The sequence below is a fragment of the Dufourea novaeangliae genome, unplaced genomic scaffold (assembly GCF_001272555.1).
Source record: "Dufourea novaeangliae isolate 0120121106 unplaced genomic scaffold, ASM127255v1 scaffold8, whole genome shotgun sequence".
Taxonomy (NCBI): domain Eukaryota; kingdom Metazoa; phylum Arthropoda; class Insecta; order Hymenoptera; family Halictidae; genus Dufourea; species Dufourea novaeangliae.
Genome location: NW_015373923.1, coordinates 8,191,520 through 8,205,318, shown reverse-complemented (window position 1 = coordinate 8,205,318; position 13,799 = coordinate 8,191,520). Strand labels below are relative to the sequence as shown.

Here is a 13,799-nt window from a genome sequence, read left to right as displayed (position 1 = left end):
CAACGATATGCAAAATGCAGTCACTGTACAAAGAAATAGAGCAGACATCTACATACCTTTTAGCCTACTTTACAAATTTGAGTTACTCGGTTGTCCTTTGGCATGTGACAAATAGGATTTTACTATGTTGTCTAATGCCTTGTGTATTTAAATTTTTTCGTTTCGGATGCAACGATGCACTTAAAGCTAGCGATGGAACACGGGTCACGGAGCACGAAAGACGGTAATCGAGTTCGACAGGGACCGAAAGTTCATCGAGCCACCTGGGGATCGGTGACGGGTGGGACCAAGTCGACCTGTGTCAAGCGCCTAATCGCAGGTCTAGGATAGGAACACGAGTAAACGCTGCAACATGACGCCTGTGTCACTGAAGGAATTATCGGTTTCTGATCCTGGAACTTTTGACTTCAAACTGCATCTTCTTCTGGGTATAAATTCTGAGATTTTCAAGTATCGTTCAATTTTGGAATCTAGGATTTTTTAGGTTCTAGATGACTAACTGCAGAATATCAAATACTAGTTTTCTATTACTATTGTTCCATTCTGGGTTCTAGAATATTACTTAGGATCCAGACGATTAGGCCATAGAGTATCAGGTAGTAACTTCTCATTCTCAACTCTGTTGTTGGATCCTGGGATCTGGAATCTAGGATTACTTAGGTTATAGATGATTAATTGGATTGCACAATATGAAATACCAATTTTCCATTATTGTTGTTCCATTCTGGGTTCTAGAACTTTGGATTGCTTACGTTCCAAATGATTAGTCAGATCATTGAATTTCCCTTTACTGTCATTGAATTCTGGGATCTGGAATTTTGGATTCGGTGAATTCTGGATTACTTGGGTTACAGAATGTTAGCTTCCATACGTTTACCACTGTCACTGGATTCCGAGGTCTGGAATCCAGGACTAGTCAGTTTCAGATCTAAAGAATGATTTTAAGGTACGAGTAAATCTTACATCTTCAACAAATTCGTAGAGACAACGAATTCCAAACAAACACAAACTACCGTCAATAGTAGACGAACACGTATCGAATGTATACCAAAAATTCTATTTTTATCTACTAAAACAACATATACTATTGTCCACAAGTGGCGGTTATCGATTGGGAAGCAAACTCAAAGTGTCATTACAAAATATACTGCTCAAAACAATTAGAGGATCATGCACCGCAATCTCTTTGTTATAGAATCACCGAAAAGTTATTCACATAACTAGGTGTTAATAGTGACAGCACTGGACGGAAAAGATTTCAATTTAACAAACCTACAGCTCTTGCTCTTTTCCTTTCGTTTAGTAGTGGCGCAATATTACCGATCCCCTAATTCTTCCCAGCAGTGTAATCATTAATTTCGAAGAGCCATCGCTCCACCTTTATTCGCTCTTCATAGAACACTTCGACCAACTTTCCGAGCGCAAGAATCCGTCCAATAGAAGACCGATCGACACGCGTATCACAGCGTTTATCGTCCACCGCGGTTTGCAAACAAAGGTCTTAGGGACATGGTCCTGTCCAAGGAGGATTAGGTGTATTGCGCACACGCGAAAGGAGGACCAACCAGGAGGACGTCGAAACGTATGGAAGTACGGGATCCACAGATGGAAAGACACGAGGATCAGGGAGCAGTTACTAAGATGAAATATAATAGATAATCACGTGAGCTCTACGATGCAAGGCCGTGCAGCGTAGCAGACAGTGCTCAAAGGAAAATCGCAAGAGAGTGCATCGTCGAGTTACGCGTCGACGAGCAAGTCCAGGCATCGTGTCCAGATCGATCCGAGCGAGACACAAGAGGCGCGTATACAACCCTCCTGGGTCCTTCGGGCGTACGTTCGCTCAAAGGAGGAGGAGGATGGGGGAACAACTCACCTGTTCGTCTTTCGGGCAGATTCAGGGTGGTCGCACGAAAGTGGACCCTCTCGCTACGACCTTTGCTGTTGCTCGCGTAAACGTAGACGTCGTAGCTGGTCCCGGGCTCAAGGCCGTCCAACGAGAACGACGGAACTTTGCTGGTCTGGTTGTAGACGGTGGTGTTCGGTTTTGATGGCGCACCGCTGGTCCCGGCCTCCCTGTCCACCTGTATCGTGAATTTCTGCGGCAGACCGCCGTCGAACCCTTCCGTGCACTCCACGTACACCGAGTCCGTCGTTTGGTTCAGAAGAGAGCAATTGTGCGGAGTGTCCGGGTGACCTGAAAAAGTAAATAATTAGTCAGCCTCGGTTGGAGGGATGGTGATCGAGATTCTCGGATGGGAGAGCTGCTTGCTTTGGGAGACGCGATTAATCCCAAGACGTTTAGTGTTGTATCGTTGAGTCTTGAGCTACACTATTCGAGTCGGTTTAACGTTTTCGCATCCACGGTTGGATATATTCGTCAGCCACGAACAGATCCAGAGATACCAATGATAGATATAGCCGTCATCAGCAAAAAGATCCACAGGTACTAGTTTAGGTACACACATACAAATTACATACATATACTTAGGGATGATATTATGACGGATATATCCGTCATTACTAATAAGATATTCGTATACCAGTGTCGGATATATCCGTCATCAGCATAAAAATCAACGGGTACTAGGGGTACATACGTATGCGTGTAAATTTACATACATATACCTATGTATTGGGTGTACAAATTAATTCGTGGCCTTCTTTTCGTACATGTGTTTATTATTATTTAACCTTGAATATATTCCCCATTACTTTCTACACATTTATGCCATATCTCGGGCAAATTGGTGAATCAATAATTAATTCTGGGGCCACAAATTAATCTGTGCATCTAACATTTCGGACAGTGAATATGTATATCTATGTTTTCAAATCTATCATATAGAGCTTCATTATTAATTCAAAAAGTGTTTTAATTATGATATGATATTGGTAATACTCTCACCGCCATCTTGAAGATCAATTACCAGAATTATTTCCGGTGTTGGTACAATTATTACGAATAACTTCAGGACTTATTGAAGCTGTTGAAGATTTTTAAGATCTTAAATGTACCTAAATGAAAAACCTATGATATGTAGTTGAAATATTTTTGACCTTGAGTCGTAGTTTCTCACTGTTCCAGCTAGAGTGAATACCGTAAACACGACCCTAAACTTTCAACTAGCCAATACTTAGACCTGTACTTGTACCATCTCCACTTTAGAAAGCAACTCCTATCAATTATCGCTGCCAAAAAACGCGAACATCAGACCAAAAATTGCCGTCTTAACTTCAATGCAGAAACTATCAACTACACTACAGAACAATTAAAAATGGAATTTCCCTTGTTTCATCTCGCAAACCCTCAATTTTAACGTTCAACATCTGTTGTCCTCGATCCCCAACGACCTAGCCCAAACAGTATCATCACCATCGGTCGCCATTCGGTCACCAGATCATTTTGTTTCTCTCGTCCTATCGAATGGAGCAGTTAGAAAGCTTAACAATCAGCAGTTAAAGTCCCCCGTCCCCCGTAAAGATCTTTCCCGCCGTAGGGAGTAAACGAAACCGAGTCGTGCGTCGTTTCGCGTATCCACCCGGAGGATGCTTTTAGAGATAGGTTAGCCGTGATTGCGTCGAAGGCGTACGGGAATGGAGGCGAGCTGCCGAAGCCTGCTGAAACGACCGTCGACGGAACGGTTTTGCTTACGATGGGAACGGAATACAAAGACGGGCCGGGCGACAGCCGTCAGGCACGTACGTGGCCAAGTGCCGATGCATCCTACGCGAACGATGGCGTTTCGTCGTCCTTAATCAACCGGGTACGAGCTCGGTCAGGTTTTCGTTCCCATTCAGGCCCCTCTCGCCCCCCTCGCAGCTTGGTTTGGGTCAGGCAAGCGCACTCAAATCGAAACGTCGCACCCAAGAGTGGGGGTTTTATGCAACGTTCACCTTAATAGCGGTTTTTATTGCGCCGTTTCGGAGGTTTTAGAACCGTTGCCCGACAGTAAACCGCATTTGTCGCGTATTGACGCGCCTCTATACGAGCTGCTTCCTCTCTTTTCAGCTCTCTGTTGCCTCCCGCGGTGTCCTTCGTATAATACGAGCCGTTGGTGTTTTTAGAGGGTTTTTAAGATTGTACCTTTTTGTGGATAGTGGACGAAGGACGTAACAAAGCTTCGGAGCGTTGCAACGTTCGACGAGTATTCCTCGCGTTAGGATTACTGTTTCGTCGAGTATTTTGATGTTTGGTTGGGTCGCGAAGAAATTTCGGTTTTTCGATTTAAATCTACAGTGGCGGGAAAAATGTATCCACGGATGACATTTATGATTAAGTGATCATACGGGTTTTAATGTAACGATAGGCTAACTATTTAACGCCCAGTGTTGCATCGATGCAACACTCATTTTAAAAGTGCGTTAAATTCTGTCGTTGGTTAAGCCTAACTTTTTTCAATAAAGATCCTGTAGTTTCATTAATGTTAAGTAGATCTCCCCGATTTCGTTTGAGAAAGTCAAGTGTTCCCTCCAAAAATAAATACTACACTCAAAAAATTTACTATAATCACCTTAAAGCTCTCTTGAAACCATGCTATATCTGATAAAAACATTTCAATAGTTATCGATACAACATTTACATCAGTCTCATAATATTGAAATAACGATTTAAGAGTCTTGGTTAGGTTTTAAAACATTATTTTCAAAGCATAACCTCTGTTTTCAAAACGTTTGAGGGACAAGTTAACCATACTTTAAAAGAAAATTGATTTCAATTGCATTACTTAAGTAATACTCTAATGAAAACTCTAAAGTCCATTTTCTCGAAATAGCGTTTTGGGCGTATGTGCCATGTTCTCATCAATGATCTCAATTATTGTATTACGAATTACCAACAGCGATTATTGACACCGTTAGCGGTTCCGTAAAGTCTAGGATAGTTTTTGCAGAAACGAATCAAACGAACTCGGGGCAGGCGTCTCGTTAAAAGGTCAGAGAGAAGCGAGACAGACCGGCGAAAGAACACCGACGACGCGACGCGTCCAGCTGCCCGGGCAACGGACGTCGTTGTTTCTAATCTGCATAATGAGGAAACTTTTTAAATCTAATTTACGTCTATCAAGCCTGCCACCCCCCTCTCGAGAGACACTTCTCCACGCGGATTGCTACGGTACGGTCTCGTCTTCCCGCCGTAAATCCCGACGATTTATATTTACTAAAATCTTAATTTCCTCTCCGTTGCGCGGCCGGTTGCATAATTAAAAACGAAGTTTTTCCCCCGTAAAGCACTCGGCGGTTCGTCTTCCGCCGGATCTACCGCGTACAAAATTTCAACGCGGTGATATTAGCTGGGGGCCGACAGACATTTTTATTGGGTTAAATCGCCTGAACGGTGGAACCGAGCCGAGGATCGCGGCGAAAGAGAGAAGCAGGTTTCCTCTAAAATGAATTGTCGAGTTGTCGAATGAATGTCGAAGATTTTAGCGAGCTATCTCGGTGGACGATTTAACTCTTTAACGCTCAGTGTTGCATCGATGCAAAACTTATTTTAAAGGTGCGTTAAATTCTGTTGCCAATTAATATCTAAATTTTGTCAACAAGGATCCGTAGTTTCACTGGTGTGAGATAGATTGTTTTCAGTTCAAAAATTTGAAAAGTGTCACTTAATACACCTAGGCTCTGGTGTCCAGATATAGGACAGAATAGAAACCTAGATAGACGATGTACGCAGAAAAAATTTTAATTATTGGATATTCCTATTAGAGGACTAACTCAAACCTTTCAGAGTTGATTAGTATTTAATTTTTGCTCACCAGCCGGCACAATGTGGTAAACACAGGGTTCCGATTGCGTGCCCTGATCGTTGGTGCCCCAACAGAGCAGGGTCCCGTAGTCCAATTCCGTCATCGGTGTGTAAGACGCAGTCGAACGCGTACGTTCGCTGGTAACGTGCGCCTGTGGTATGTCTACCGCCTCCATGGTGTTGTTAAACTTCCATGTAAACGATACTTCCGATGGATTTGCCTCGAGCTCGCACGGTATCCTTGTGGTTTCCTGTCGGGCCACACCGAAGACTTTCAGTTGACCATGATGACAGACCGGAGCAACTGGAAAACAAACATCTTTGTTAACTAACATTCCGTGATCGAGTCAACAAGGTTTCCCAACACGAATTAATTTAATTTTTAATGGTACAATCGAATGTATGATAAAACGTCGATTTCTATATGCGAGAGTGAACAAGAAAAGTATTCGAACTTAATGGGCCCAAAAGGTTTATCATCTTCACACTTACATATATTAGAAAAGTACCCATTCAAGATTTCAAGAAAATATTCATTGTTTAAGAAATGGCGAATATTTGAAGACAATTTCTTTTTTGAGGTATGTAGGAGGTGGTCGTGTAAAAATGTAGAAAATATTTTTATTAAATATATGTACAGATACTGATATAAGATACGCGTTTTATGGGATGGTGTTGCTATTTCAACTGTTCAATACTGACTGCTGCTCGTCCAGTTCGGCACAGTGTTATCAAAGAAAATTCTTGACTAATTCTAATTGTTTTTAAGGGTCCTGAGTGGTTGTGGAGGAGTTGCCAAGGTTTCTAGAGTTTAGAAGCATACCGCTCCTCTCCGATCCATTCGTTCCATACAAAAGTCTACAGTTACAAAATTTCTTATAAAAAGAGTTGTCAATATTTTGCAAAAATCATTGTTCAAATTATTCAAACTTTTGTTCGAAATTCTAAACTAATTTTTGTTCTTGTTTTATACACATCACAAGGTCCTTATGTTACATTTTTAACAAAAGTTCATAAATTTCTTTAAAATCACGTGTTCAAAGTGACCCTATCATTTTTGGCCTATCATCGTGGCGTTACTATTTAACAGAAGTACAACCTAAGCACTCAAAACGACTGGTCCGTAAACTAATATAAAAACTTATTAAATTCTCACAACACTGTATTTCCTGCCATTCTTCGTAACTTTTATGGCAATACAATATAAGTGAAGAAGTTTGTTAATTTCCCAATTTCCAAATTTTCAGCAACCTTTCTCTTGCACCAATGCAATAGACCGAGAAACAAGTTCATCTTCTCCAATTCTAGTGTTAACCGCTTCCCATTTTCCGCACGTTTCTTTTAAAAATCCAAACATACATCCCGCAAAATTTAAGAAAAGGAAGTACATCTATAACCTAAAGCACCCTTTCACCGAGGTACGCAACCTCGAAACATTTCCAGCAATATTCACGTATACACCGTGGCAAGCTGATCTCATTAAGCACCTTAGTCAGGTTACAGGTGATACTCTGAACTTGTTGCACCGATCAATTACCATTCCTAACGAAGTTTCAGCCCTTTGATTACGTTACTGGCGAGCTGCCCTCCCACCCCCTCCTCGGAAACAAAGAATCTTTGTATCATTATTTCTCCCTCGTCCATCGTGGGAGCGGATTAATCCCAGGTAAAATACGTGGCACGTAACATACGAGAGGGGGTATGGGGTTCCTCGCCGCTTTGAATAGCGTAGCGTAAGTCGAGCCTTTCGAGCCACGGCGACTTTGACGGTGAGTGATCGACCGGGATAGTATCTAATATTCGTACAGGACAAAGGTAACACGATTACGGGGCACTATCCGTGATTAAGCATTAATGATCACAATCGATGCTGCTGCCCCCGTCATTCCCATGTCCTTGTCAACCGCAGCCCCTGCCAGCGGCGGATTTCATGGTAATATATGTATAATACATAATATATATTACATGGTGTGCGTGCACAGGAAGCTAAAATACAGGAGCGAGGAGATGTATCGAAGTGTGAGGGGAGGGGGTGGGGGGAATGGGAATTGCAGAGCAAGGGGATGAATCTTTATTATCGGTACGAATGGGGAATAAAATTCCGGAAAATGAACCCTGGAGGCGTTTACGGTCGTTGGAGAATGTTAATTGTAGTCTTCTCAGAAACGTAATTTGTTTAACACTTAAGGGGGGAGCCTGGTGTAAATGGGTTAACAATGAATGAATTTCTGGTGAAGAAATTATTAAACCAATTTCTTTGAAATTTTGAGAATACTTTATTGTACAATTAAAGTAAATGGAAAGGTTATTTTAATTTTGTTTATTATTAATGTTCAAGTTAAATGTGGAGTAATTACGAATTTATAATACACAATTAGCTTTCTAAGCTTTGATAAGTATTTCTTTACTATATAACGTAAATTATCCGATTCGCCTCGGCCTACCCTATATAGGTTATTAACACGCCACTCTGTATATTCAGAGATTTAGAGAACATTTCGTCAGATTCACGGGGCTTGTACGGTGGCAATTTGTGGTATGTGCTGCACGTGTGATTTTGTGGTACGACACGCGTCAGCGTTTTGCGAATTCCATTCACCGGGCCAGTGGATTCCGTTGGATTACAAGAGCGGCGTCGTTCGAATAATTATGGACGATTCACGACGGGTTTTGTTCCGCTACCTCAAGTATAACTGGAGATGAAAATTCTATTATCGTGAGAAGTATTAATGATCGATAATGCACCTCCGTTTCTCTTTGATTTGTATCTTCCATGGAATTTGAATGACTCTGGTAATACAAGAGATATATTCTATACAATTTTTTTTTGTAAAAAAAATTACACTACCCCCGACTGAAAGATTTTACAGTATCTACCCAATTAATTAAACTTTGCCCTATCAATTTATTTGATTGCCCTATCGATTAATCCTCTGGATTGCTAGAGTATTTTATATCGAGTCAAAACTTCGAAAACAAAATCCACGTAGAGGCAGGTTGAAGTTCTTTTTCTTAGACAATACAATTGAAATTGTGTGTAACTGATTCAATGAAATCAATTGAATAGTGCAAAAAAAATTGTAGAGAAAGTAAGAATAGAAATCTGAGTTGGCTAGAGTAACTAGTTGGAATAATTGGAACATGTCGTAAATTTTTTTCCTAATAACTTCTTAATAAAAAACGATCGACGGCTAAAACTTCTTGAGGGTTACCTGGAAGAGTGTTCGTAACACCATACGTCAAAGTTATTGTCATCAGAGCTGCATCCTCTAAACGTAACGTTTACCCTTTTTCATTTGGAAAATACAAAAAAATCCTATTTTAATGCTTCCTTCAGTAAATAATTACACACTTTCCAACTAGATCACAAACACATTTAAAATATATGTACGTTTCTGTTAACATAAAATCAAACCCAAGATCGACGTTACACATACAATGACCCGATAAATTCTCGAAAATCACCGTCTTAAATAAACCAACGAAGTACATTCACCGACGTTACGGAACATCGAGCCACCGGGTAAAGCCAGCTAAAGTTCTTGACGTCAGTCTGGCGGAGGTTACGGTAGCCGAGTGCCGGATATCGCGTAGAATTTCCTGAGTGATCTAATCAATGGAAGGTCAGCCTCTCTGTTCACAGTCTCTCTTACGTCTTTCGTCTATCCTCGTCATTCCGCGTCTAGTCTCTTCTTCTGAACTGAGCAGAAGGCGCTCGCATGGGGATCTTTTGTCAGGTTGCACCGAGCATCTTTCGTTTCCGTGCACCATCGTCCTGGTTGAATGACAATCGTGGAAACTGCTGGGAACAACGATCGACTCGTTCGTCGATGAAGACCAGACGATCATTGGCTGAAGCTGGAGAAGGGGGTGCTTAGGAACCACGGAAAACAATGCTTTTTCTCGATGTTTTGCACGGAATGTCCCGTTTTTCTTTGTTTAGAAATTAATATATATAGTTGTTAGTTTCGAGAACTTCTTAGACTACGATTCATAAATCAATAAATAATTAAATTTCTATGTCCACGAATTGCATAACTAATTATGTTATTACAATCTTGATGTTTGAACAATGTCGCAATAAGTTTCCTAGTAATTATATGGTTAATTTATCTATGCAATTCATAGATGGAAAATTCATCGGATTAACTAAAACCTTCTCTAGATCCATCAAAATAAAATTTCTATGTTTTTGCATTGTCTTCGCGTAAATGATTTTGATCTATTGGTGACATTTTGTTTGTTAAATATGGGGGTAGGGGGTGGTTCAGATATAAATCGAAATTATGTTATTGAAGTGTATGTGGAATCCTACAACCATAACTGATGCAGTGCCGAATGTTTTATACATAAGAACGCTCTGTTAAACATTGTTTAACTTCATTTTATATTAATACAACGAAAAATGTGTAACTACCTTCGTATCTTTTTTGTGCTATTGATCTAAGAGAGCTATTGCTAAAGCAATTTGCAAGTAACAAAATTCCTCAGCACTCAACATTGAATATTTCATAAACTAATGGCTGTATGCAACTGAAATAAATATAATTGGCTTTAGAATTCTAAGCTCTATCACTGTGCTTAACCTCATTAAAAAGTCACCGTTACACCTGGGGACTTCTTGACAGTACAGAAAAGCCTTTAAACACTCATCGAGGATTTACTGTATAGCCTAAATCCTTTCCTTCACGCGCTGCGTTCCTCTTCCCAATCCAGTGCCTCCTCCTGATTGGTTACTCGTAAATCTACGGAAGGATGCCTACGGGATTACTGCGCGTTTTTATTTGCCAATCGATGCGAACGATCGATTGATGCAGAATATCCGGTCGCGTATACTCTGTCCCATTTAATTTTGACGCAAGGCGCCGAGAAGCGTCGTCCTGTGTACGTTTTCGTCCGTTCCAGTCTCGCAACGTTTATTGACAGTCCCGAGGGGCGAACTTGCGCAGCCTCTCCGTTCGAGCGGGCTTTTAAATATTGAACAAGGGGGTTAGAACCGGCGTCCTGTGTCTGGAGGAACGTTCTCGGTGCCCTATACCGCGTGATTGAGTTACTACAGGGATCGAGACTTCGGTTACGAGTTCTGTGGATCGAAGTCAAGTCAAGATTTTGCCGTTTATGTCCTGACGGTACTTTGTAGTACCACTTACAGTAAATCCTCGATGAGTGCTCGAAGGCTCCGCGGAACTGACAAGAGGAGGTCCCAATGATTTTGGAATTGCTTAACGTTCGAATACTCATCAAAGATTTACTGTATATTACAATGAAATGCTGCCACGAACCAAGAACTTAAAGATTAAATAAGAATTAAATTGGGGTGTTCTGTTGCTTTACGATTTTTACTGTGATTGGTTCGGTCCAAGGAACCTATTAAATCGCCCTCCGATAAGATAATGTGTCAAGTGTCCGAAGTTGTTGGTTCGAGACATCGTTCGTCTTGTCATCGGCGTTGTCAGGTGTCCGCCATTTTTCTTCCACCGTAATCGTACTCTATATCGTCTCGATTTCCGATTCGGACGTCCTGGAGCTGGCGTCGGTCACGCCGGAAGTTCCTATCGATTGTTCCCTCCACTGACAATAACGAATTAATGTCTGTCCATTAAGCATTAATGACGCATCGCCTATGGCTCCGCTACGTGCCAAGTGTCTCTGCTAACTATCGAGGGCGATTTATGTTGCCCGAATGCATAATTCAGTCGTGACTGGCACAATATTATTGCTAAGGGATGGGGTCAGGTCCTGTTCGAAATAGCGAGCGGAATGGGACCTCTCTTGGCTTCTTCGTGGTTGTGTTTTGAGGAAACTGTACGGCCTACGAGTTGTCGTCCATGTTGAAGAAAGTAATTAAATTAATTGAACGTATTTGAATGTGAGTCTGAGGTATCCGTAGGGGGAAGTGATTGAACGTGAGTCCAAAGTATGTACAGACTCCTCTCGATTATCGTCTGGCTTGTTCTACACGATTATTGTCCAGGTGTTATCCCCACTATTCCAAGAAAGTTTCTACAGTTATCGTTCATTAAATTAACGTACATAGAGTTAATTTAATATTAATATATAATTTCATTAATATAATATAAATGAAAAATACCTGTTTCGAAGGAATATTCGAAACACATATTACTGTATAATAATATTTATCTTTAATCTGTAGTTGATTTTAAACATCTAACAAGAATTTAATTTTCTTGGGGAATGTCCAGGAAAATGATGCATTCGGATGTCTAGTAAAATCAGTAGCAGGAAGGAAACGAGACTGGACAATTAGTTTCCTTTATATCCAGGAAGAAACGGATGAAACTTTTCCGATTCCAACAAGTTCCTCCGCGCTCAAATCGAGTCATATGAATACTACGCTCACGTAAGGCTAGCATTATAGTTCCCGTAGGAAAGTCTGCAACAAGAATGTGGGACAGTACATTATTATCAAACTTCCAAGTAAATCTAACAGAATAGTTCTGTGCGTGGATTAACCGGGATGAAAGATAATCTTCTGAAGTTCTGATGAAACATAGATTGCAGTTGAACGTTCAACAATTTCACGTGAATTGAATAAACATAGCTTAATGATGAATCTCATAATGGAAAATTATTAGGGCGTTATTATAAAACTCTCAATCGTAAATCAAGAATACACAGGAAAAAATAAATCATATGCACAACTTATATGCAAAGTGTATACATACACTGATGAATAAATTATTTGAATTTAATTGTTTACGAGATAGAAGAAACAATCACGAAAAGTAACAGCTATCGAATGAAAAATTATACACAAGTAAAGTAATCAATTCACGACTTGTGTGTTAGTTCACTGATAAAAACTAAAGAATAAAGATGGAATATAAAGTTAATTTAATGAAGCATAATAATTATCCTGTGAACGTTGCATGAAAAGTAATTTAATTCTTCCATCAGAAATCGTTTATTTGAAATAATTCTGGGAACGAGACAACAGTTGAAGATCGATGGTTTCCTGAAAGTTGATCAGACTTGATTGATTTGTAACCAGGATACAACAATTTATCTGTAGATTATGCATACGCAGATATCGAATACATTATGGATGGCTCCTGACTTTAGATGATGCATGAACATTGATACGCCGGCAGTCGCTTAATCAGTTACATTAATTAACTATTAATGGATGCTGCAACATGGTAAAACGTTTCTCGTCTAGAGCCAAGATAATTTATCGATCGAGCAGTTAAACAAGCCTTAACTAGTCAGTCTCTTTGGTACTTCTATATCAGAACTCTTGTAATTTATCATGCTGTATAAATAGAAGCCTTCATAAGTCCGTGACTGTTCCCGACTAAGGAACTAAACGAAGCCAGGCGACGCTTTCTTGGTGCATCTTGTCCCCAAGAAGCTCTTTGATACGACTGAACTGCTGACTGATGATTAAGTTACGTATTTTATCCATTCAACGTGGCTAAGTAACTTTCATAAAGTTCAACAAAAATTTATATCCTTCCCTTACCTACGACGAGGGGCCACGAGTGATATTCTGCTCTCAAGAGCTGCGATAGAGATTCCTAGGAACATAACGTTACGTTTTCCAATCTTTCTTTGTTAATAATTCTGTAATAACCAATGATCGACATTTTAAACCTTTTGAAGCTTACTCGGAAAGGTAATAACATATATCAAGGCCAGTGTCATCATGTGTGGGTGCTTTTCGGAAGTTCAATTAATTACATTTTTCCAATTTTTCAAATTGCAATCTTTACGTTATAAGAAGGTACAGATATTAAGAAATCTAATTTTCGTCTTTTAAATATTTATCAATATCACTATCATATAAAATTCGATTCTAGTAGTGACAAAATCTCCTAACTGTTCATTCGTCAGTACGTTACTCCAATCTACTCAGTACAATTACAGAATAATAAAAGTGTGAAATATGCCGTGAGCGGCAAAAACCTAAAATTTTCCGGTAGTTGGTAACGCTGGCGGGTTCATGGTTCCTTGTCGCGAAATTCCTTGCAATTAGCCGGCAGAAGAGGGAAGCGTATATCGCGGGAAGAGGACACCTAGACGATACTGGGTC

At 40.3% G+C, this 13,799-nt stretch overlaps 1 protein-coding gene across 1 annotated transcript in view; it reads right to left on the bottom strand.

Moving 5' to 3' along the window:
* Window positions 1–13,799, bottom strand: part of LOC107194777 (nephrin-like) — a 94,780-nt gene that overhangs the window by 26,021 nt on the left and 54,960 nt on the right. Inside the window, exons 9-10 of the mRNA XM_015584470.1 lie at window positions 5,757–6,050; window positions 1,877–2,197 (exon numbers count right to left, since the gene is read on the bottom strand). Coding sequence (XP_015439956.1) covers window positions 1,877–2,197; window positions 5,757–6,050 — 615 coding nt within the window. The remainder of the gene's footprint in view (window positions 1–1,876; window positions 2,198–5,756; window positions 6,051–13,799) is intronic.